This window comes from Ranitomeya variabilis, chromosome 6 (genome assembly GCF_051348905.1).
Source record: "Ranitomeya variabilis isolate aRanVar5 chromosome 6, aRanVar5.hap1, whole genome shotgun sequence".
Lineage (NCBI taxonomy): Eukaryota > Metazoa > Chordata > Amphibia > Anura > Dendrobatidae > Ranitomeya > Ranitomeya variabilis.
This window is the reverse complement of record NC_135237.1, coordinates 23529744-23555069: the sequence shown is the minus strand read 5'-3', so window position 1 is coordinate 23555069 and position 25326 is coordinate 23529744. Positions and strand designations below refer to the sequence as shown.

At 41.8% G+C, this 25326-nt stretch overlaps 1 protein-coding gene across 3 annotated transcripts in view; it reads right to left on the bottom strand.

The window, feature by feature from the left end:
• Window positions 1-25326, bottom strand: part of CRPPA (CDP-L-ribitol pyrophosphorylase A) — a 212472-nt gene that overhangs the window by 49897 nt on the left and 137249 nt on the right. For 2 of the 3 annotated variants that reach the window (XM_077268069.1, XM_077268067.1), the window contains exons 9-10: window positions 22890-23015; window positions 12654-12719 (exon numbers count right to left, since the gene is read on the bottom strand). In XM_077268069.1, the coding sequence (XP_077124184.1) occupies window positions 12654-12719; window positions 22890-23015 (192 nt within the window). The remainder of the gene's footprint in view (window positions 1-12653; window positions 12720-22889; window positions 23016-25326) is intronic. The other variant, XM_077268068.1, reaches the window with a different exon arrangement.

The following is a 25326-nucleotide window of genomic DNA, read 5'->3' as shown; positions in this document are numbered from 1 at the left end:
TGTACATAGGGGCAGTATTATAGTAGTTATATTCTTGTACATAGGAGCAGTATTATAGTAGTATATTCTTGTACATAGGGGCAGTATTATAGTAGTTATATTCCTGTACACAGGGGCAGTATTATAGTAGTTATATTCTTGTACATAGGAGCAGTATTATAGCAGTTATATTCTTGTACATAGGAGCAGTATTATAGTAGTTATATTCTTGTACATAGGGGCAGTATTATAGTAGTTATATTCTTGTACATAGGAGCAGTATTATAGTAGTATATTCTTGTACATAGGGGCAGTATTATAGTAGTTATATTCCTGTACACAGGGGCAGTATTATAGTAGTTATATTCTTGTACATAGGAGCAGTATTATAGCAGTTATATTCTTGTACATAGGAGCAGTATTATAGTAGTTATATTCTTGTACATAGCAGCAGTATTATAGTAGTTATATTCTTGTACATAGGGGCAGTATTATAGTAGTTATATTCTTGTACATAGGAGCAGTATTATAGTTGTTATGTTCTTGTACATAGGAGCAGTATTATAGTAGTTATATTCTTGTACATAGGAGCAGTATTATAGTAGTTATATTCTTGTACATAGGAGCAGTATTATAGTAGTTATATTCTTGTACATAGGAGCAGTATTATAGTAGTTATATTCTTGTACATAGGAGCAGTATTATAGTAGTTATATTCTTGTACATAGGAGCAGTATTATAGTAGTTATATTCTTGTACATAGGAGCAGTATTATAGTAGTTATATTCTTGTACATAGGGGCTGTATTATAGTAGTTATATTCTTGTACACAGGTGCAGTATTATAGTAGTTATATTCTTGTACATAGGAGCAGTATTATAGTAGTTATATTCTTGTACATAGGAGCAGTATTATAGTAGTAATACACTTGTACATCAGTCCTTATTATGTATGTGATTGATATAGCAGCTATATTAGATGAATAGATTGAGTCTCCGCTCTGGCATGTGTAATGATATAAATGTTATGTTTCGCTTCTCCGGCTTTCTGCTTCTGTATAACTAAGGCTGATGGAGAATTCTAGACTATGGCGACGTTCTCAGGTCACATTGGAGGGAGCGTAATCATATCTATAAGTGTCTTGTACAAACACCAGGGAGGCAGACGGAAATACCGCGTTTCCTTTGTTTGCCTGGTGATGTTGCCTGCACTAGTCTGGATTAGTTATGTCTGATAACAGGAGATGTTGTACTCCGGCCAAAATGCAAACAATTATTTTTGTGGACCCATGTGCACGGTCGCAGCTTTACCTGGGCATTCCTAAAGGTCACTTACATTATAATGTGTCTGATCAAATATCGAGTATTTCAGAAGCCACAGAGTTGCTCTGACCATCGATCCCATCACTCTGGGTGATGCGGTATTTACTTTTACACATTTCGAAAAATGTCCAGTGAAAGATATTGGGCCTTACCATGATAATATAAAAAAATAGAATAAATTAAATAAATAAATAAAATAGCAATTTCTACAGCTAGATTCTATTTATATACTAATATAATGTCCAATCCTATACAGATATATATCAGGGAGATCTTTTAGCTTCACTACTTGCAGTACCACTTCTCACCACAGAGAAGATCCATAGATACCATTTAACAGCGCCCCCACCCATTAGATGTAATGATGCCTAAAAATTCTTCTTTAACATCAAATTATAATGATATACCAAATCTAGAAACATTGCTAATGGTTTTGCTCTCATCCAGGAGAAAAATAGTATATATATATAATATATATATATATATATATATATATATATATATATATATATATATATATATATATATATATATATCTTCTTTGTATTTGACTGTTTCTTATGTTGACTTTTATTGGCGGAATTTGGGGTTTCCAGGTATTTTTGGCTGATTCATCAATTATAACTTTTTTAGAAAAGTTGTAACATTTTTGACAAATGCACTCAGATCCCCCTCCCTTTCATAATATATATATAACATGTCTTCATTTATATTTTTGTGCTAAAAAAAAAGATTAAGATAGAAGAAGCATTTTTTTTATTTTGTGCAAAATTCATGAACATTTTGAAGAATTTGAAGAAAAAGAATCAATGAAAAACAAAAGACAAAAAAACAAAAGTAAAAAATAAAAAAAGATGAATGAAGAGCATAGAATCTATGTTGCATCTTTTTCGGAAAATAGCCTGCAGTGTAAAGAATGGAGGATTCTTTCAGACATTTGTAGATTAGTTCTATTAGGATTTTAATTACGGTAGTTTCACCTACTCAAAACTGTATAAAAAGCTGCAATCACAGATCCCAGCTGGACACAGACAAGGAAACGAGATTGAATCCTCCATGCTCTAGGCCGGTTTCACACGTCAGTGGCTCCGGTACGTGAGGTGACAGTTTCCTCCCGTACCGGAGACACTGACACACGTAGACCCATAAAAATCAATGCATCTGTTCAGATGTCATTGATTTTGTGCGGACCGTGTGCGGACCGTGTCTCCGTGTGCCAAACACGGAGACATGTCAGTGTTCGTGGGAGCGCACGGATTACACGGACCCAATAGAGTCAATGGGTCCGTGTAAAACACGGACCTCACACGGACATTCTCCGTCTGGGGTCCGTGTGGCGTGCCGGAGACAGCGCTACAGTAAGCGCTGTCCCCCCCACATGGTGCTGAAGCCGCCATTCATATGTTCCCTGTAGCACCGTTTGCTACAGAGAAAATATGAATGATAGTGTTTAAACTAAAGATCCATGTGTCCGCCGCCCCCCCACCCCCTGTGCGCCCCCCCCCCGCTGGTCAGAAAATACTCACCCGGATCCCCCGTCGGCAGTCGCTCCTTCCTGGTCTGGCCGCGGCTTCTCTACTGTATGCGGCCGATTACACTCATGAATATGTGGCTCCACCTCCAATAGGGGCGGAGCCGCCTATTCATGAGTGTAAATGAGCGGCCCCACGTGACCGCATACAGTAAGCCGCGGCCAGACCAGGAAGGAGCGACTGCCGACGGGGGATCCGGGTGAGTATTTTCTGACCAGCGGGGGGGCGCACAGGGGGTGGGGGGGCGGCGGACACATGGATCTTTATTTTAAACACTATTCTTCATATTTTCCCTGCAGCAAACGTTGCTACAGGGAACATATGAATCGCAGCTTCAGCACCATGCAGAGTGGGTACCACACGCTCCGTGTGGTACCCACTCGCCATACGGGCGGCACACGTGTGCCGCAGGTATGGCCTCCGTGAGTTCCCAGGCACACGGACACGGATAACTCCGGTACCGATTTATTCCGGTACCGGAATTATCTGGACGTGTGGGACAACCCCTACACTGCTGGCTGCACTCAGAAAATTGCTAAATAGTGCAAAGGTCAATAAATAACTTTATTATTCTGTTATACATTTTTAGATTTGTTAGTTCTGATGATGAGTTAGCATTGGTCTGTTATATGGCTAATCACAGGACCGCCGGCCGCGCATTGCACAGCAGAACCGCTACAATGACGCCCTGTTATGTTGGATCGTAGGCTTCTTCTTACATTTCCCTACTCCAAAAACTTGCAGTCCCATGCAAAAAAAAAAGCTCTATTCTGGAGTATTCTTTCTCCATACCTCTACAGTGCACGGTTCCTCTGTAGTTCTGCCTGTCCCGATGTAGCATCTGACTGCGCGGAGCCACTGGTTATCATGGTGGACACATTCGGTATCGTTAGCGCCATAAAAAGTTTGATCGGAACAAAAATTGATTTAAAAAAAAAACAAAACGCTAATTGTCATAAACAAGAAAAAATCAAAATGACAAAATTTCAATATTTTATAACCATAAACTTTTTATTAAAATTTCAATATTTTGACCTCGCCCTCCCCCCAAAAAAATTATGTATCGTGTGATCAAAACATCAAATGCACCCTAAAACTTACCAATTAAAAAAAAAAAAAAGCTTGGCAAAAAAATAAAAAATAAATTGAAAAATCCTCAGACGTTACAGGTGTCAAAAAATGGCAACACAAACCATATACATGTTTTATAAAGATAGTAAAGTTTAAAAAAAAATAATAAAAATACACCGTTGTCAAAAATTCATTATGGGAACCAAGGCTGGCGTTAGCACCCGCTCACAAGACTGAGCGTTTCCGGACATGGACATTCAAGGGCTCAGAACTCCGCTCCACGGGTGATTATACGCAGTGTAGAAATAAAAGATTTCCATTAAATTTCATCCACTGTGATCGTACTGTACAACGCAGCGTTTTGGAAGCAGCAATAATATGCTATTTTGTTACTATTGTTTGCTATGCTTTTGTTACTGATCATGGCCACGCAGACTGACATTAGTTCTGGGGATTAGAGGACCCCAATTCCCCACATAGCTGGGGGTCCCACGTATATTAGGCATTCATAGCTCTATCCATAGACATGCTGTAATGGTCTGATATGGGAAGATCAAATCAACCAATCGAGTTCACTCTCAAAAATGTCTCAATCCTCCGAAAATTACAGAAAAAACATTCAAAAGTAAATAAAAAAAAATAATAATAATAATTCAACCTAATAATAATAATAATTTTTATTTATATAGCGCCAACATATTCCGCAGCGCTTTACAACTTATCCTAACCTAAACCTCCTCCTGACGAAAAGTAAGAAATGGCCCCGTTGAAAATGTCATCTGTCACCATTTATATGAGCAAATACACAACAACATTCCAGAAAATATGAAGTGATCGTGTGATCGTCAGTAGTAAACACCCGAGAGCTGGTTGTATAGACAAGGCTCCCGCCGCCGGGCACGCCAACTTATCAACTGATACTAATTATGTGTTTGCTTTCTGTCGGTTCCAGCTACCTTACTGGCATCCAGGTTTCCATTTTAGATTTCGTTTATATACATGAAATTCCAAAGAACACTGATACAATCTGTAACTCTATAAACTCCTTCCTAACAGTCCGAAAAGGTGAATGTGGTCCCAATGCTGAACACTGTGTAGTGCATACACAGAAGAATCCTACACAGAAGGACAGGCACTTTGTAAACACATTATTGTGCTGATCACAGACACATTGTGAGTTATATACTCAAGAGCTGCACTCAGTGGTACATACGGTACACACTATTACATTACTCAGCATGCACTGGTCCCGATTCACATCCTGAATTAGGCTACATGCACACAGTAGCACGTAGTCCAGGTAATCCCGAGTGTCCCACGACGATCTCATGTAGAACAGTCACATCGGGAGATGTGACCGCTCTACCTGGCCGCTGGAGATACACTGCGGGAGCGATTACCTCCTGTCAGTGTATCACTGAGCCGCTGTGAAAGTTCACTGAGTTCATCAGCTGATCAGCACCGGTGCTATCACTTACGGCACTACTGCGTGAGAACTTTCCCAGTTTTGGCCAAACATTTTAAGCTACAAAAATTGGGTTTATTATACTGGCAATTTCCATTATGATAAAAAAAAATTGCAAAAAATTGTCAGTCCTTGCATTGAGAAAGTGTTAACAAGGATAAAGCAGCTGATATTACTCTGTAATTTTGCTTGAATTAATATGAGACTACTGGTCGCTTTATCAGGGAATTGGTGCTTGAAAATATTGTCTTCTTCTATTAACTATGTTACATCCAAAAAAAAACATGTGCAGTCATCATTGAATTAGAGACACTCGAACAAGCAGCAATGTCCTTACCTGTAAAGCCCTTTTGATTAAAAAAAAACAATCATTTATTGGATAATCAAGAAATTCCAAGAGAGATGTTCAACTGCCATGAAGAAAGCTTTAAGATGCCCAAGAAAGGCCAATAAGTGGTGGGACCATCTCCCAAAGAGGATTCAGCAACGGCACAGATTTATCACCAGCGCAGAGTTTGATCTGACATGGGTATGTTCAAGAATATAAATTACTATAATACTGCCCTGGAAGAAGGCACTTCGCGGAAAAGCGCATTGGGACATTGGCACCGCAACCTCCAGGTAACACCAGGCATTTATTACACATCTCCTTTTTTTTGCTCTTTGGGTTACAACTTTGTTTTGACTCCACCACTTTTTACTTATTTGTTTCCTCTTCACAATTGTTTTACTTTGTATGGAAACACTTGAATGCACATGTACTTTTAACTCTGAGCATTATACAGTCTGTTTATTTTTGCCTGCTTGTTGCCTGTTTTTAGTTGTGGTTCCACATTGTGGTCAGTTACTGTCATTACCTTCTTCCTCAGCCAGATGTGGTTTTTATGTTGTTCTTGAATAAAGGTTTACACTTTATAATTTGGTTTTCTGGTGCTTTTCTTTGCTCTTTATATGATTTTCATAGTTTCTGCACTAAACCTACTGCATACGGTAACTACTATAATACTGCTCCTATGTACAAGAATATAACTACTGTAATACTGCCTCTATGTACAAGAATATAACTACTATAATACTGCTCCCTATGTACAAGAATATAACTACTATAATACTGCCCCTATGTACAAGAATATAACTACTATAATACTGCCCCTATGTACAAGAATATAACTACTATAATACTGCTCCTATGTACAAGAATATAACTACTATAATACTGCCCCCTATGTACAAGAATATAACTACTATAATACTGCCCCTATGTACAAGAATATAACTACTATAATACTGCCCCTATGTACAAGACTATAACTACTATAATACTGCCCCTATGTACTAGAATATACTATAATACTGCTCCTCAGTACAAGAATATAACTACTATAATACTGCTCCTATGTACAAGAATATAACTACTATAATACTGCCCCCTATGTACAGGAATATAACTACTATAATACTGCCCCTATGTACAAGAATATAACTACTATAATACTGCTCCTATGTACAAGAATATAACTACTGTAATACTGCCTCTATGTACAAGAATATAACTACTATAATACTGCTCCTATGTACAAGAATATAACTACTATAATACTGCCCCCTATGTACAGGAATATAACTACTATAATAGTGCCCCCTATGTACAAGAATATAACTACTATAATACTGCTCCTATGTACAAGAATATAACTACTATAATACTGCCCCATGTGCAAGAATATAACTACTATAATACTGCCCCTATGTACAAGAATATAACTACTATAATACTGCTCCCTATATACAAGAATATAACTACTATAATACTGCCCCATGTGAAAGAATATATCTACTATAATACTGCCCCTAAGTACAAGAATACAACTACAAAATTAATGCCCCTAAATACAAGAATATAACTACTATAATACTGCTCCTATATACAAGAATATAACTACTATAATACTGCTCCCTATATACAAGAATATAACTACTATAATACTGCCCCTAAGTACAAGAATATAACTACAATAATAATGCCCCTATATACAAGAATATAACTACTATAATACTGCTCCTATGTACAAGAATATAACTACTATAATACTGCCCCTATGTACAGGAATATAACTACTATAATACTGCCCCTAAGTACAAGAATACAACTACAATAATAATGCCCCTATATACAAGAATATAACTACTATAATACTGCTCCTATGTACAAGAATATAACTACTATAATACTGCTCCTATATACAAGAATATAACTACTATAATACTGCTCCCTATATACAAGAATATAACTACTATAATACTGCCCCTAAGTACAAGAATATAACTACAATAATAATGCCCCTATATACAAGAATATAACTACTATAATACTGCTCCTATGTACAAGAATATAACTACTATAATACTGTCCCCTATGTACAAGAATATGACTACTATAATACTGCTCCTATGTACAAGAATATAACTACTATAATACTGCCACTATGTACAAGAATATAACTACTATAATACTGCCCCTATGTACAAGAATATAACTACTATAATACTGTCCCCTATGTACAAGAATATAACTACTATAATACTGCCCCTATGTATAAGAATATAACTACTATAATACTGCCCCTAAGTACAAGAATACAACTACAATAATAATGCCCCTATATACAAGAATATAACTACTATAATACTGCTCCTGTGTACAAGAATATAACTACTATAATACTGCCTCTATGTACAAGAATATAACTACTATAATACTGCCCCTATGTACAAGAATAAAACTACTATAATACTGCTCCTATATACAAGAATATAACTACTATAATACTGCCCCCTATGTACAAGAATATAACTACTATAATACTGCTCCTATGTACAAGAATATAACTACTATAATACTGCCCCTAAGTACAAGAATACAACTACAATAATAATGCCCCTATATACAAGAATATAACTACTATAATACTGCTCCTATGTACAAGAATATAACTACGATAATACTGCTCCCTATGTACAAGAATATAACTACTATAATACTGCCCCTATGTACAAGAATATAACTACTATAATACTGCCCCTATGTACAAGAATATAACTACTATAATACTGCCCCTATGTACAAGAATATAACTACTATAATACTGCCCCCTATGTACAAGAATATAACTACTATAATACTGCCCCTATGTATAAGAATATAACTACTATAATACTGCTCCCTATGTACAAGAATATACAGTGGGGCAAAAAAGTATTTAGTCAGTCAGCAATAGTGCAAGTTCCACCACTTAAAAAGATGAGAGGCGTCTGTAATTTACATCATAGGTAGACCTCAACTATGGGAGACAAACTGAGAAAAAAAAATCCAGAAAATCACATTGTCTGTTTTTTTTATCATTTTATTTGCATTTTATGGTGGAAAATAAGTATTTGGTCAGAAACAAACAATCAAGATTTCTGGCTCTCACAGACCTGTAACTTCTTCTTTAAGAGGCTCCTCTTTCCTCCACTCATTACCTGTAGTAATGGCACCTGTTTAAACTTGTTATCAGTATAAAAAGACACCTGTGCACACCCTCAAACAGTCTGACTCCAAACTCCACTATGGTGAAGACCAAAGAGCTGTCAAAGGACACCAGAAACAAAATTGTAGCCCTGCACCAGGCTGGGAAGACTGAATCTGCAATAGCCAACCAGCTTGGAGTGAAGAAATCAACAGTGGGATCAATAATTAGAAAATGGAAGACATTCAAGACCACTGATAATCTCCCTCGATCTGGGGCTCCACGCAAAATCCCACCCCGTGGGGTCAGAATGATCACAAGAACGGTGAGCAAAAATCCCAGAACCACGCGGGGGGACCTAGTGAATGAACTGCAGAGAGCTGGGACCAATGTAACAAGGCCTACCATAAGTAATACACTACGCCACCATGGACTCAGATCCTGCAGTGCCAGACGTGTCCCACTGCTTAAGCCAGTACATGTCCGGGCCCGTCTGAAGTTTGCTAGAGAGCATTTGGATGATCCAGAGGAGTTTTGGGAGAATGTCCTATGGTCTGATGAAACCAAACTGGAACTGTTTGGTAGAAACACAACTTGTCGTGTTTGGAGGAAAAAGAATACTGAGTTGCATCCATCAAACACCATACCTACTGTAAAGCATGGTGGTGGAAACATCATGCTTTGGGGCTGTTTCTATGCAAAGGGTCAGGACGACTGATCCGGGTACATGAAAGAATGAATGGGGCCATGTATCGTGAGATTTTGAGTGCAAACCTCCTTCCATCAGCAAGGGCATTGAAGATGAAACCTGGCTGGGTCTTTCAACATGACAATGATCCAAAGCACACCGCCAGGGCAACGAAGGAGTGGCTTCGTAAGAAGCATTTCAAGGTCCTGGAGTGGCCTAGCCAGTCTCCAGATCTCAACCCTATAGAAAACCTTTGGAGGGAGTTGAAAGTCCGTGTTGCCAAGCGCAAAGCCAAAAACATCACTGCTCTAGAGGAGATCTGCATGGAGGAATGGGCCAACATACCAACAACAGTGTGTGGCAACCTTGTGAAGACTTACAGAAAACGTTTGACCTCTGTCATTGCCAACAAAGGATATATTACAAAGTATTGAGATGAAATTTTGTTTCTGACCAAATACTTATTTTCCACCATAAAATGCAAATAAAATGATAAAAAAACAGACAATGTGATTTTCTGGATTTTTTTTTCTCAGTTTGTCTCCCATAGTTGAGGTCTACCTATGATGTAAATTACAGACGCCTCTCATCTTTTTAAGTGGTGGAACTTGCACTATTGCTGACTGACTAAATACTTTTTTGCCCCACTGTAACTACTATAATACTGCCCCTAAGTACAAGAATACAACTACAATAATAATGCCCCTATATAAAAGAATATAACTACTATAATACTGCTCCTATGCACAAGAATATAACTACTATAATACTGCCTCTATGTACAAGAATATAACTACTATAATACTGCCCCTATGTACAAGAATAAAACTACTATAATACTGCTCCTATATACAAGAATATAACTACTATAATACTGCTCCTATGTACAAGAATATAACTACGATAATACTGCTCCCTATGTACAAGAATATAACTACTATAATACTGCCCCTATGTACAAGAATAAAATTACTATAATACTGCTCCTATATACAAGAATATAACTAATATAATACTGCTCCTATGTACAAGAATATAACTACTATAATACTGCCCGTATGTACAAGGATACAACTACAATAATACTGCCCCTATGTACAAGAATACAACTACTATAATACTGCTCCTATATACAAGTATACAAACTACTATAACACTGCTCCTATGTACACGAATACAGCTACTATAATACTGCTCCTATATACAAGAATATAACTACTATAATACTGCTCCTATGTACACGAATACAACTACTATAATACTGCTTCTATATACAAGAATATAACTACTATAATACTGCCCCTTATGTACAAGAATATAACTACTATAATACTGCTCCTATATACAAGAATATAACTACTATAATACTGCCCCTATGTACAAGAATACAAGTACTATAATATTGCCCCTATATACAAGAATATAACTACTACAATACTGCCCCTATGTACAAGAATATAACTACTATAATACTGCCCCTATGTACAAGAATATAACTATTATAATACTGCTCCTATATACAAGAATATAACTACTATAATACTGCGCCTATGTACAAGAATATAAGTACTATAATACTGCCCCTATGTACAAGAATATAACTACTATAATACTGCTCCTATGTACAAGAATATAACTACTATAATACTGCTCCTATGTACAAGAATATAAATACTATAATACTGCTCCTATGTACAAGAATATAAATACTATAATACTGCCCCTATGTACAAGAATATAACTACTATAATACTGCCCCTATATACAAGAATATAACTACAATAATACTGCCCCCTATGTACAAGAATATAACTACTATAATACTGCCCCTATGTACAAGAATATAACTACTATAATACTGCTCCTATATAGAATATAACTACTATGATACTACCCCTATGTACAACAATATAACTACTATAATACTGCTCCTATATACAAGAATATAGCTACTATAATACTGCCTCCTATGTACAAGAATATAACTACTATAATACTGCTCCTATGTATAAGAATATAACTACTATAATACTGCTCCTATGTACAAGAATATAACTACTATAATACTGCTCCTATGTACAAGAATATAACTACTATAATACTGCTCCTATGTACAAGAATATGACTACTATAATACTGCTCCTATGTACAAGAATATAACTTCTATAATACTGCCCCTATGTACAATAATATAACTACTATAATACTGCTCCTATGTACAAGAATATAACTACTATAATACTGCTCCTATGTACAAGAATATAACTACTATAATACTGCTCCTATGTACAAGAATATAACTACTATAATACTGCTCCTATGTACAAGAATATAACTACTATAATACTGCTCCTATGTACAAGAATATGACTACTATAATACTGCTCCTATGTACAAGAATATAACTTCTATAATACTGCCCCTATGTACAATAATATAACTACTATAATACTGCTCCTATGTACAAGAATATAACTACTATAATACTGCTCCTATGTACAAGAATATAACTACTATAATACTGCTCCTATGTACAAGAATATAACTACTATAATACTGCTCCTATGTACAAGAATATAACTACTATAATACTGCCCCCTATATACAAGAATATAACTACTATAATACTGCTCCTATGTACAAGAATATAACTTCTATAATACTGCCCCTATGTACAATAATATAACTACTATAATACTGCTCCTATGTACAAGAATATGACTACTATAATGCTGCTCCTATGTAGAACAATATAACTACTATAATACTGTCCCCTATATGGAAAAATATCACTTTCTTTACGTTCTTTTGTGCATTAGGTTTTAATTCTCCACTATTTTCAGTCCATTTGTTTGTTGTCAGTCCTGTTTCTAGTAGGGGACACTATCTCTTCTAGCTTTTCCTGCTCTCAGCTGTGAAGTGGATGTAACTGTATCCAGTGTAGACAATCCTCTGTAATTGGAACATCCTGGACTCCAGACTGATACATTGTAACAAACTGAAGTCCTATGTGTGGCTGCTACGTATGCGTTTAGCTCACAGAGCGCTGTCTAGGTCGTATATAGCCGAGCAGGACGAGCTACGTACAGATTTGCTGCCTCCTAATGGAAACACAAGTGTCCTTAATGACTGACAGCAGAGTTCTTGAAGAAGCTGAAAAACAAAAAGTATATAATAAAGTTGTGGAAAGATCTTTCTGAGTTGATTGATCTTTAAAATGGAGAACTGCTTTGGAGACAGATTGCCCCCACTGTGCGTTCTCCCCCGTGGACGCCGGCACTCGGCTCCCGGTGAATTGATAGGCTGCAGCGGTTCAGCTCCCCCATTGTGTGCTGCCGCTGTTCCCTGTCTAATCTTCGCCGTGTCACCTTGCATTGTTCTGGAGCTGAATAAAGACTGGAAGGAAAGTAACGACTTGTGAAATCAAACAATCTGAAGTTCTGCCAAAGGCAACAGTGAAATGAACGGCGTCATCTTGTGCCAGCGCCACACACGATGCAGCGGGAAAGTCTTCTCTGCGGATTTATACTTTGTTGCGCCATACAGCGACTGCAGCCAGGAATACTCTAATAATGGGGGGTTCAGTCTCGTTTTGGGTCCTTTCCACTTACTGAGCAGTAGGAGAAAATAATTACGGTAAACAGTAATTAGAGGGGATTATCCCGTTGCATGCAAATATTGCACAGCCAGGAGCACAAACAACACTGCGGAGCTCTGAGCGGAGCGCACACCTCTGTGTCCCCAGACGGGAGACGTGACGGAATGTCACTGCGGCAGGCAAGCACGTATTCTTATCCTATTCTCAGACCGGTCCGCCACCATCACCTGTTATAAGATGTACGCGCTCCGCACACGGTGTAGTGGCCGTTCCCGGTACTGCAGCTTCATCACATTCACTTTTACAAGAACTCAGCTCAGCAGATGGAATCACACATAATAAACTTATACACAACTGCAATCAAAGTTAATCACCCCCTCTCTATTCTACATACGGCTCATTAGCAGAATTTACAAGTTTCTGCTGTTTACAATTAACCAATGAAACAAGAACAATGAAGACAAAACGTTTTCTTCTAGGATTTCCTGATACTTTCCTGATTTAAACCATCTCTTCTTCCACACACCGCAGGTTTCCAGGGTGAGAAGAAGCAAAGCAGATGCAGAGCATTATCGAGCCCCCGTCATAATTCACTGTAGGCATCATCATGCCACCACCATGCTTAATTGTAGACATTACCGAATGCCTCCATGATTCACTGTAAGATTCACTGAGCCACCATTATGCTTCACTGTAGGAATCACTAAGCCAAAATTATGCTTCATTGTAGGGTACACAACGTGTTTCACTGTAGGCATCATCAAGCCCCCACTATGCTTTACTATAGGCATCACTGAGACCCTGCTGTGCTTCATTGTATGAATCACTAAGCCACCATTATGCTTCACTGTAGGTAACACCGAGGCCAAGCTGTGCTTTACTGTAGGCATTATGGAGCCCCCACCATGATTTACTATAGGGATCACTGAACACCTGCCACGCTTTACTATAGGTATCACCGAGACCCCACCACGCTTCACTATAGGCATCACCGAGCCCCAGCCATGCTTCACAGTAGGGAACAACTAGACACCACGTGTTTCACTGTAGGCATCACAGAGTCCCCGCCATGCTTTACTATAGGGATCACTGAGCCCCAGCTATGCTTTTCTATAGGCATCAATGAGACCCCACCATGCTTCACTCTAGGCATCATAGAACCACAGGTATCCTTCAATGTAGACATCAACAACACCGTAGGCATCACCGAACCCCAGTCATCCTTCACTGCAGACAAACAAGCCCCCACTATGTTTCCCTGCAGGCATTACCAAACCCCACTAATCTTCAGAGTAGGCATCACTGAGCCCTCGCCATGCTTCTCTTTAGACATCCCTGAACTCGGGCAAGCTTCATTGTAGGCATCACCAAGCACCCCCCCCCCCCCCCCAAGATTCACTGTAGGGAACACCGAGCCTCCATCATGCTTTTACTATCGGCAACACTGAGCCCCCACCATGCTTCACTGCAGGGAGCACCGAACCCCATCCATGCTTCGCAGTAGACATCAAAGAGAACCCCCAAAATGTTTTGCTGCAGGCATCACTGAGCCCCACCATGTTTCACTGCAGGCACTATCGAGGCCCCTCCATGCTTCACTGTAGTAGTTATAGAGCAACCATCATGCTTCACTGCTAATTTAGGAGAAACAAGAGTCAAAAAGCTGAACAAAAAAGTACCATAAAATTGTATTTATTGAAAATTTGTAAGACACTAAAAAACATCATATATAGTAGTATCACAAAAGTGAAATAGTGACTACATCAAAGTGCGCCCAGTGTTCCAGATACATAGGACAGAGCTGTGATATCCTAATCACTACGGTAACTGCAGTTTACACCACATACATGACAGCAATTGGTTTATGTGTGCTCACATGTGTGAAATAGTGGCAAAACGTCCTCCACTATACAGCACACCATACATTGCCATGCCGCATTTACCATATCACAACTAAAGACATGAAAGTGTTAAAGTACAGGGATAAGTTACCCATAAATGTCAGCAATAGTCCGTCCTAGTCCTGGATACGTGCCCCGACGCGCGTTTCGCGTTGGTATGTGACCGCTTCCTCAGGGGGTGTGGCTAATGAGGGATCCTAGCCTGTTGTGAAATTGGATTTTGGGCTCCCCCGGTGGCCACTGGTGGAATTGAACTGGTGTGCATCATCCTCTCTGTTCACCTGTTTCCATCAGGATGTGGGAGTCGCTATTTAGCCTTGCTCCTCTGTCACTTCCATGCCGGTCAACATTGTAATCAGAAGCCTTTCTGTGCATGTTCCTGCTGCTAGACAACTCCCAGCTAAGTTGGACTTAGTCCTTGTTTGTTTTTGCATTTTGTTCCAGTTCACAGCTGTAGTTTCGTTTCTGTGTCTGGAAAGCTCTTGTGATCTGAAATTGCCACTCTGATGTTATGAGTTAATACTAGAGTCTTAAAGTAATTTCAGGATGGTATTTTGATAGGGTTTTCAGCTGACCATGAAAGTGCCCTTTCTGTCTTCCTGCTATCTAGTAAGCGGACCTCAATTTTGCTAAACCTATTTTCATACTACGTTTGTCATTTCATCTAAAATCACCGCCAATATTTGTGGGGGCCTCTGTCTGCCTTTCGGGGAAATTTCTCTAGAGGTGAGCCAGGACTATATTTTCCTCTGCCAGGATTAGTTAGTCCTCCGGCCGGCGCTGGGCGTCTAGGGATAAAACGCAGGCAACGCTACCCGGCTACTGTTAGTTGTGCGGCAGGTTTAGTTCATGGTCAGTTTAGTTTCCATCCTTCCAAGAGCTAGTTCGTATGTTTGCTGGGCTATGTTCTCTTGCCATTGAGAACCATAACACTAGCCCATCTTATATAGTGACTGGGTTAAATCATGTGACAATATTATTAATAACCGGTGCGTTAGAGTGAGCCGCAAGAAGACGCCGCCGCCGTATCCAAGCCCCACCTCCTATGACTGGATCCCCGTCACGTGAGCGGGTCGGCGCCACGCCCACAACACGCAACAGGGAATCGTCACCAGGAGACAGGCGCAGAACAGCAGGTGACGTGTACCTGCGCGTAAAGTGACAAGTGCTTTGTGCCAAAGTAAGTATATCCAGAATAGGGGATATAAGTGAACTATTACATAAATAACGAGCTGCTGTGTAACTGCGCATGCGTACAGCACCAGTATATTGCGTGAATGTATCACAGCCTGGTGCCCCACCGGACAGTATCCACATACTCCGGAGATTGACAAAGGGAGAACGCGCAGTAACTTAAGCAAAAGTGAGTGAAATTAACTAAAAATAAATATAAATATTGATAACATACTATAAATATGATGCAATATCACATTAACAGACAACATCAAAGCACTAAAATATGCTAGAGATATGACTAGAGAAACACGACTAGAGGACATTACATGAGAATAATGGGTTACAGGAATTGCCCATCCTGTTTTTTCTTTGCCATCTGCTTGTCAGTTTTTAATTTGGTATCTTTGTCCTATGTTTTTTTAGTGCGTTTGTGCTTTTGATTATGTCTATGAGACTCTCGACACTGGGAATGGACTGAGTGAGAACAGAATATGGATGAATACAATCAAGGTCTTGAGATGAGGTGAACATCAGAATATTGGGGCGGATTTATATAAGATCATGAAGTATACAATTCCCCTGTCTGGAAAATACCTACCTATGGACTTGTCCCGTTGATCTTAATTATGATGTATTTATATATAGTTTATGTAACCCATTATTCTCATGTAATGTCCTCTAGTCATGCGCAGTTACACAGCAGCTCGTTATTTATGTAATAGTTCACTTATATCCCCTATTCTGGATATACTTACTTTGGCACAAAGCACTTGTCACTTTACGCGCAGGTACACGTCGCCTGCTGTTCTGCGCCTGTCTCCTGGTGACGATTCCCTGTTGCGTGTTGTGGGCGTGGCGCCAACCCGCTCACGTGACGGGGATCCAGTCATAGGAGGTGGGGCTTGGATACGGCGGCGGCGTCTTCTTGCGGCTCACTCTAACGCACCGGTTATTAATAATATTGTCACATGATTTAACCCAGTCACTATATAAGATGGGCTAGGATCCCTCATTAGCCACACCCCCTGAGGAAGCGGTCACATACCAACGCGAAACGCGCGTCGGGGCACGTATCCAGGACTAGGACGGACTATTGCTGACATTTATGGGTAACTTATCCCTGTACTTTAACACTTTCATGTCTTTAGTTGTGATATGGTAAATGCGGCATGGCAATGTATGGTGTGCTGTATAGTGGAGGACGTTTTGCCACTATTTCACACATGTGAGCACACAAAAACCAATTGCTGTCATGTATGTGGTGTAAACTGCAGTTACCGTAGTGATTAGGATATCACAGCTCTGTCCTATGTATCTGGAACACTGGGCGCACTTTGATGTAGTCACTATTTCACTTTTGTGATACTACTATATATGATGTTTTTTAGTGTCTTACAAATTTTCAATAAATACAATTTTATGGTACTTTTTTGTTCAGCTTTTTGACTCTCGTTTCTCCTAAATTAGCTATGTATTATTGAGTCGTAATGTGCAGTTATTTACTGACGCTCTTGTTTGTGCATCATGCTTCACTGTAGGGATAACTGAGCCCCAGCCATGTTTCACTGTAAGCATCACCAAGCTCCCCCCATGTTTCAATATAGGCACCACCTAGCCTCCCCCCGTGCTTTTCTGGAGGAATCACTGAGCCCCTACCATATTTCACTGTAGAAATCACTAAGTCCCCGCCATGCGTCACTGTAGCCATCACTAAGCCCCCACCATGCTTCACTTTAGAGATCACGGAGCCCCACCATGCTTCACTGTAGGGATCACTGAGCCTCCACCATACTTCACTGTAAGGATCACTGAGTACACGCCATGCTTCACGGAGGCTGAAGATGGGGGTTTAAAAAAGTTCTCCACTTCCTACTTTTAATAAGAGTCCCTTTACAACACTAAAATTAGAAAATGATCCCAAGCGATAAGCTTCCATCTACATCAGTAAGTGTTTGATTTCCCTGCAGTGCCACGACTGGAGAAATGAGGCAATGCACAGTGTCCATTTAAATTACTGGGACGTCTGAGTAATGAAGGACAGTGACTAATGAAGGACAGGATGGGTCCTCTACGAGGTAGAGACGCACTTTATATCAGCTCCTCACTCCGGCCAAAAATTGAGGGTTCTCAACAGGAGACCTATTAGGAATTTCTGGGTTAAGTACCTGTATGCCCCTCAACCCATTATACAACATGGAGCAGAAGGAGGATCTGATATCGGATTATCTGCCACTTTAGTGATAAATCGGATAGAAGCCAAACTGATGTCATCCCGGCGGTCATTGATGTGGTTAGTAGTTTGGTTTTCTCTCTGAAGGCTGCTGATTGACGATGATAAACAAGCACTTTATGGCAGTCCGTCATTGCCGTTTATGAGCCGCAGGCTACGGAGCAGCGGCTACAAGAGGAAATGTTATATAACGTACACAGGAGGAGTATTTATAGGTACAGTCACCGCACCCCAACCACAGAAATCATCGAGTACCACATAGATTAGAAAAAAGAAGATGTGGTAGCAGGAGCTTACTACTACTCGTATAGTGCCCAAGACGATAAATGCCTGACATCACATTTACCCCAAATGATCCAGGCGGATTCATTTCTTAATATGTATTTATAGTGGTCAGAGAGCGATTAATCTCCAGATGTATTGAAATAAAGAATAGAAATCCACCTGCAGCCACCACTAGGGGGAGCTCCCTGAATATAGAGATACATGATAAGATCCTGTCTGCAGTCACCACTAGGGGGAGCTCCCTGTATACAGAGATACATGATAATATCCTGTCTGTAGTCACCACTAGGGGGAGCTCCCTGTATACAGAGATACATGATAAGATCCTGTCTGCAGCCACCACTAGGGGGAGCTCCCTGTATATAGAGATACATGATAAGATCCTGTCTGCAGTCACCACTAGGGGGAGCTCCCTGTATACAGAGATACATGATAATATCCTGTCTGTAGTCACCACTAGGGGGAGCTCCCTGTATACAGAGATACATGATAAGATCCTGTCTGCAGCCACCACTAGGGGGAGCTCCCTGTATACAGAGATACATGATAAGATCCTGTCTGCAGCCACCACTAGGGGGAGCTCCCTGTATACAGAGATACATGATAAGATCCTGTCTGCAGCCACCACTAGGGGGAGCTTCCTGTATACAGAGATACATGATAAGATCCTGTCTGCAGCCAACATTAGGGGGAGCTCCCTGTATACAGAGATACATGATAAGATCCTGTCTGCAGCCACCACTAGGGGGAGCTCCCTGTATACAGAGATACATGATAAGATCATGTCTGCAGTCACCACTAGGGGGAGCTCCCTGTATACAGAGATACATGATAAGATCCTGTCTGCAGGCACCACTAGGGGGAGCTCCCTGTATACAGAGATACATGATAAGATTCTGTCTGCAGTCACCACTAGGGGGAGCTCCCTGTATACAGAGATACATGATAAGATCCTGTCTGCAGTCACCACTAGGGGGAGCTCCCTGTATACAGAGATACATGATAATATCCTGTCTGTAGTCACCACTAGGGGGAGCTCCCTGTATATAGAGATACATGATAAGATCCTGTCTGCAGTCACCACTAGGGGGAGCTCCCTGTATACAGAGATACATGATAAGATCCTGTCTGCAGTCACCACTAGGGGGAGCTCCCTGTATACAGAGATACATGATAATATCCTGTCTGTAGTCACCACTAGGGGGAGCTCCCTGTATACAGAGATACATGATAAGATCCTGTCTGCAGTCACCACTAGGGGGAGCTCCCTGTATACAGAGATACATGATAATATCCTGTCTGTAGTCACCACTAGGAGGAGCTCCCTGTATACAGAGATACATGATAAGATTCTGTCTGCAGTCACCACTAGGGGGAGCTCCCTGTATACAGAGATACATGATAAGATCCTGTCTGCAGCCACCACTAGGGGGAGCTCCCTGTATACAGAGATACATGATAAGATCCTGTCTGCAGCCACCACTATGGGGAGCTCCCTGTATACAGAGATACATGATAAGATCCTGTCTCCAGCCACCACTAGGGGGAGCTCCCTGTATACAGAGATTCATGATAAAATTCTGTCTGCAGCCACCACTAGGGGGAGCTCCCTGTATACAGAGATACATGATAAGATCCTGATCCTGTCTGCAGCCACCACTATGGGGAGCTCCCTGTATACAGAGATACATGATAAGATCCTGTCTGCAGCCACCACTAGGGGGAGCTCCCTGTATACAGAGATTAATGATAAGATTCTGTCTGCAGCCACCACTAGGGGGAGCTCCCTGTATACAGAGATACATGATAAGATCCTGTCTGCAGCCACCACTAGGGGGAGCTCCCTGTATACAGAGATACATGATAAGATCCTGTCTGCAGTCACCACTAGGGGGAGCTCCCTGTATACAGAGATACATGATAAGATCCTGTCTGCAGTCACCACTAGGGGGAGCTCCCTGTATATAGAGATACATGATAAGATCCTGTCTGCAGCCACCACTAGGGGGAGCTCCCTGTATACAGAGATACATGATAAGATCCTGTCAGCAGTCACCACTAGCGGGAGCTCCCTGTATACAGAGATACATGATAAGATCCCGTCTGCAGCCACCACTATGGGGAGCTCCCTGTATACAGAGATACATGATAAGATCCTGTCTCCAGCCACCACTAGGGGGAGCTCCCTGTATACAGAGATACATGATAAGATCCTGTCTGTAGTCACCACTAGAGGGAGCGCCCTGTATACAGAGATACATGATAAGATCCTGTCTGCAGTCACCACTAGAGGGAGCTCCCTGTATACAGAGATACATGATAAGGTCCTATCTGCAGCCACCACTAGGGGGAGCTCCCTGTATACAGAGATACATGATAAGATCCTGTCTGCAGTCACCACTAGGGGGAGCTCCCTGTATACAGAGATACATGATAAGATCCTGTCTGCAGCCACCACTATGGGGAGCTCCCTGTATACAGAGATACATGATAAGATCCTGTCTCCAGCCACCACTAGGGGGAGCTCCCTGTATACAGAGATACATGACAAGATCCTGTCTGCAGTCACCACTAGAGGGAGCTCCCTGTATACAGAGATACATGACAAGATCCTGTCTGCAGTCACCACTAGAGGGAGCTCCCTGTATACAGAGATACATGATAAGGTCCTGTCTGCAGTCACCACTAGGGGGAGCTCCCTGTATACAGAGATATATGGTAAGATCCTGTCTGCAGCCACCACTAGGGGGAGCTCCCTGTATACAGAGATACATGATAAGATCCTGTCTGCAGCCACCACTAGGGGGAGCTCCCTGTATACAGAGATTCATGATAAGATTCTGTCTGCAGCCACCACTAGGGGGAGCTCCCTGTATACAGAGATACATGATAAGATCCTGTCTGCAGCCACCACTAGGGGGAGCTCCCTGTATACAGAGATACATGATAAGATCCTGCCTGTAGTCACCACTAGGGGGAGCTCCCTGTATACAGAGATTCATGATAAGATTCTGTCTGCAGCCACCACTAGGGGGAGCTCCCTGTATACAGAGATACATGATAAGATCCTGTCTGCAGCCACCACTAGGGGGAGCTCCCTGTATACAGAGATACATGATAAGATCCTGTCTGCAGCCACCACTAGGGGAGCTCCCTGTATACAGAGATACATGATAAGATGAGAGAAATGGTATGCTGTAACAAGTCTATAAAACTCACAGAATGTGAGGAGAGCAGACTGACAATGCTATGTGTTGTAATGAATAGTTTCTTGATCATCACACGTATCCTCAAAACATCTGTGGCTGTGAGATTGATGCTGGGGGTTGTAGTTTTGCAGCAGATGAAAAGTAACAGATTGTGGACCAACAAAGCGTAACAAAGGCGGAGTACAGGGGGAGTACAGGCGGAGTACAGCGGGAGTACAGCGGGAGTACAGGGGGAGTACAGGGGGAGTACAGGGGGAGTACAGGGGGAGTACAGGGGGAGTACAGGGGGAGTACGGGTGTAGTACAGGGGGAGTACAGGGGGAGTACAGGGGGAGTACAGGGGGAGTACGGGCAGAGTACAGGGGGAGTACGGGTGGAGTATGGGCAGAGTACAGGAGGAGCACTGGCAGAGTACGGGCGGAGTACAGGCGGAGTACGGGTGGAGTACAGGTACAGGGGGGAGTACGGGCGGAGTACGGGCGGAGTACAGGCGCAGTACAGGCGGAGTACAGGCGGAGTACGGGTGGAGTACAGGTACAGGGGGAGTACGGGTGGAGTACGGGTGGAGTACGGGTGGAGTACGGGTGGAGTACGGGCAGAGTACGGGTGGAGTACGGGCAGAGTACAAGGGGAGTACGGGTGGAGTACGGGCAGAGTACAGGGGGAGTACGGGTAGAGTATGGGCAGAGTACAGGGGGAGTACGGGCAGAGTACGGGCGGAGTACAGGGGGGAGTACAGGCGGAGTACAGGTGGAGTACAGGTACAGGGGGAGTACAGGGAGAGTACGGGTGGAGTATGGGTGGAGTACGGGTGGAGTACGGGTGGAGTACGGGTGGAGTACGGGGGGAGTACAGGGGGAGTACAGGGGGAGTACAGGGGGAGTACAGGTGGAGTACAGGTGGAGTAGACCTCAGTGCGCTTACCTTGGAGAAGTTCACCAGTAGACCGTACAGTAATATATCCGACTTTTGTGTTTCCTTTCCCAGTTTGCGCAATTCACTCAGTTTCTGCATTTCGTTGCCACAATGTTCAGGAAGAGCTAAATGAACCTTACAAAAAAAAAAAAAAAAAAAGAAAGCCGTACATAAAAACATAAAAATCAGCGTAACAACATTAAACCAAACTTATCAGCTTATTACTACCTTGTTGCCATAAGGAGAAAATGCTGCACGACAAGCGCCGTTCTCCGAACTGATACATTGTGACAAACTCTGGCCCAGTATAGTATCTGCCATCACTGAGGGTTCGACCACTGGGCTCTCACTGATCAGGAGAATGCAGGGTCCGCAGCATTATTTCATGGACGCAGACACATTATTATTATTATTATTTATTTATATAGCACCATTGATTCCATGGTGCTGTACATGAGGAGGGGTTACATACAAGTTACAGATATCACTTACAGTAAGCAAACTAACAATGACAGACTGATACAGAGGGGCGAGGACCCTGCCCTTGCGGGCTTACATTCTGCAGGATTATGGGGAAGGAGACAGTAGGTTGGGGGTTGCAGGAGCTCCGGTGTTGGTGAGGCGGTAGCTCCGGTAGTGGTGAGGAGGCAGCGGGGTCAGTGCAGGCTGTAGGCTTTCCTGAAGAGATGGGTTTTCAGGTTCCGTCTGAAAGATCTGAATGTGGTTGATAGTCGGACGTGTTGGGGCAGAGAATTCCAGAGGATGGGGGATATTCGGGAGAAGTCTTGGAGGCGATTGGATGAGGAGCGAATAAGTGTGGAGGAGAGAAGGAGGTCTTGGGAGGACCGGAGATTACGTGAGGGAAGATATCGGGAGATTAGTTCAGAGATATATGGAGGAGACAGGTTATGGATGGCTTTTTGTAGGTCAGTATTAGTAATTTGAACTGGATACGCTGAGGGAATGGGAGCCAGTGAAGGGATTTGCAGAGGGGGGAAGCGGAGGAGTAGCGAGGAGAGAGATGGATTAGTCGGGCAGCAGAGTTAAGGATGGACTGGAGAGATGCAAGGGTGTTACCAGGGAGGCCACAGAAAAGAATGTTGCAGTAGTCGAGGCGGGAGATGATGAGGGCATGCACAAGCATTTTAGTAGATTGAAGGTTGAGGAAAGGACACATTGCAACAAATGGCCAGGAACTCTTCTTTCAGATGAAAAGCCCCTTTATGCTTAGGATTGATGGGGGTCCCATATGTCAGACCCCCCCCGGCAATCAATAAGTGAATGCACTAGCTAGCTACATGCCTTCATTATAATAACTGAGTAATGAATGGTCCGGAAACTTTTTAATACATTCTTACTTCATCGCCTCCACTTGTAAGACCTCTGCTTGCTGTCAGTGTAAGGGAACCTAATACATCACATATCTATCATTTATCAGAATCTGTGGGGGGCTCTAGCGGCCAGATCCCCACATCCCCCAGAGAGCGCAGTTACAGTATATACCATCACTTGCTTTGATTGCTCTACCCCTTTATATCCTTGCAGACCTTTGATAAAGATGCACATCATGGTTGTGTGCCAGTTCCCAGTGGGTTGGGTGCCGGGTGCTGTCAGCTCCCCTGCGGCTCCTAGCCCGGCCCCTGCCAGGAGCAAGGCTAGCAGTTAACCGCTTAAATGCTGCTGTCAATAGCAAAAATGGCATTTAAAGGGTTTGTCAACTATCTAAGCTATGTGATGTATATACAAAAAAACAAATCAAGCTTTACTTACCCTTACTGGGTCCAGCACTCTTGTTGTGAATTTGGATTCTGGGCTCCCCCGGTGGCCGCTTGTGGAATTGGACTTGTCATCCTCCTTCCTGTTTCACCTGGTTCCATCAGTAGTGGGTGTCGCTATTTAAGCTCATTTCTCTGGTGGTTTCTTGCCGGTCAACAATGTTATCTGATGCCTCTCAGTGCTTGTTCCTGCTTCTAGACAACTACTAGATAAGTTGGACTTTTGTCCATGTTTTGTTTTGCCTATTTGTTCCAGTTCACAGCTGAAGTTTTGTTACTGTGTCTGGAAAGCTCTCGTTGATCAGGGATTGCTACTCTGGCGTTATGAGTTAATGCCAGAGTTTAAGGTAATCTCTGGATGGTGTTTTGTTAGTGTTTTTCTGCTGACCATGAAAGTATACTATCTGTCTTCTGCTATCTAGTAAGCGGACCTCAAATTTGCTAAGACTATTTTCCTGCTGCGTTTGTTGTTTCATCTGAACTCACCGCCATTATATGTGGGGGGCTACTGTCTTCTTTGGAATATTTCTCTAGAGGTGAGCCAGGTCTTATATTTCCCTCTGCTAGCTATTTAGGTCTTAGGCCAGAGCTGGGCATCTAGCGATAAATAGGAAATGCTACCTGGCTATTTCTAGTTGCGCGGCAGGCTTAGTTCATGGTCAGTATAGTTC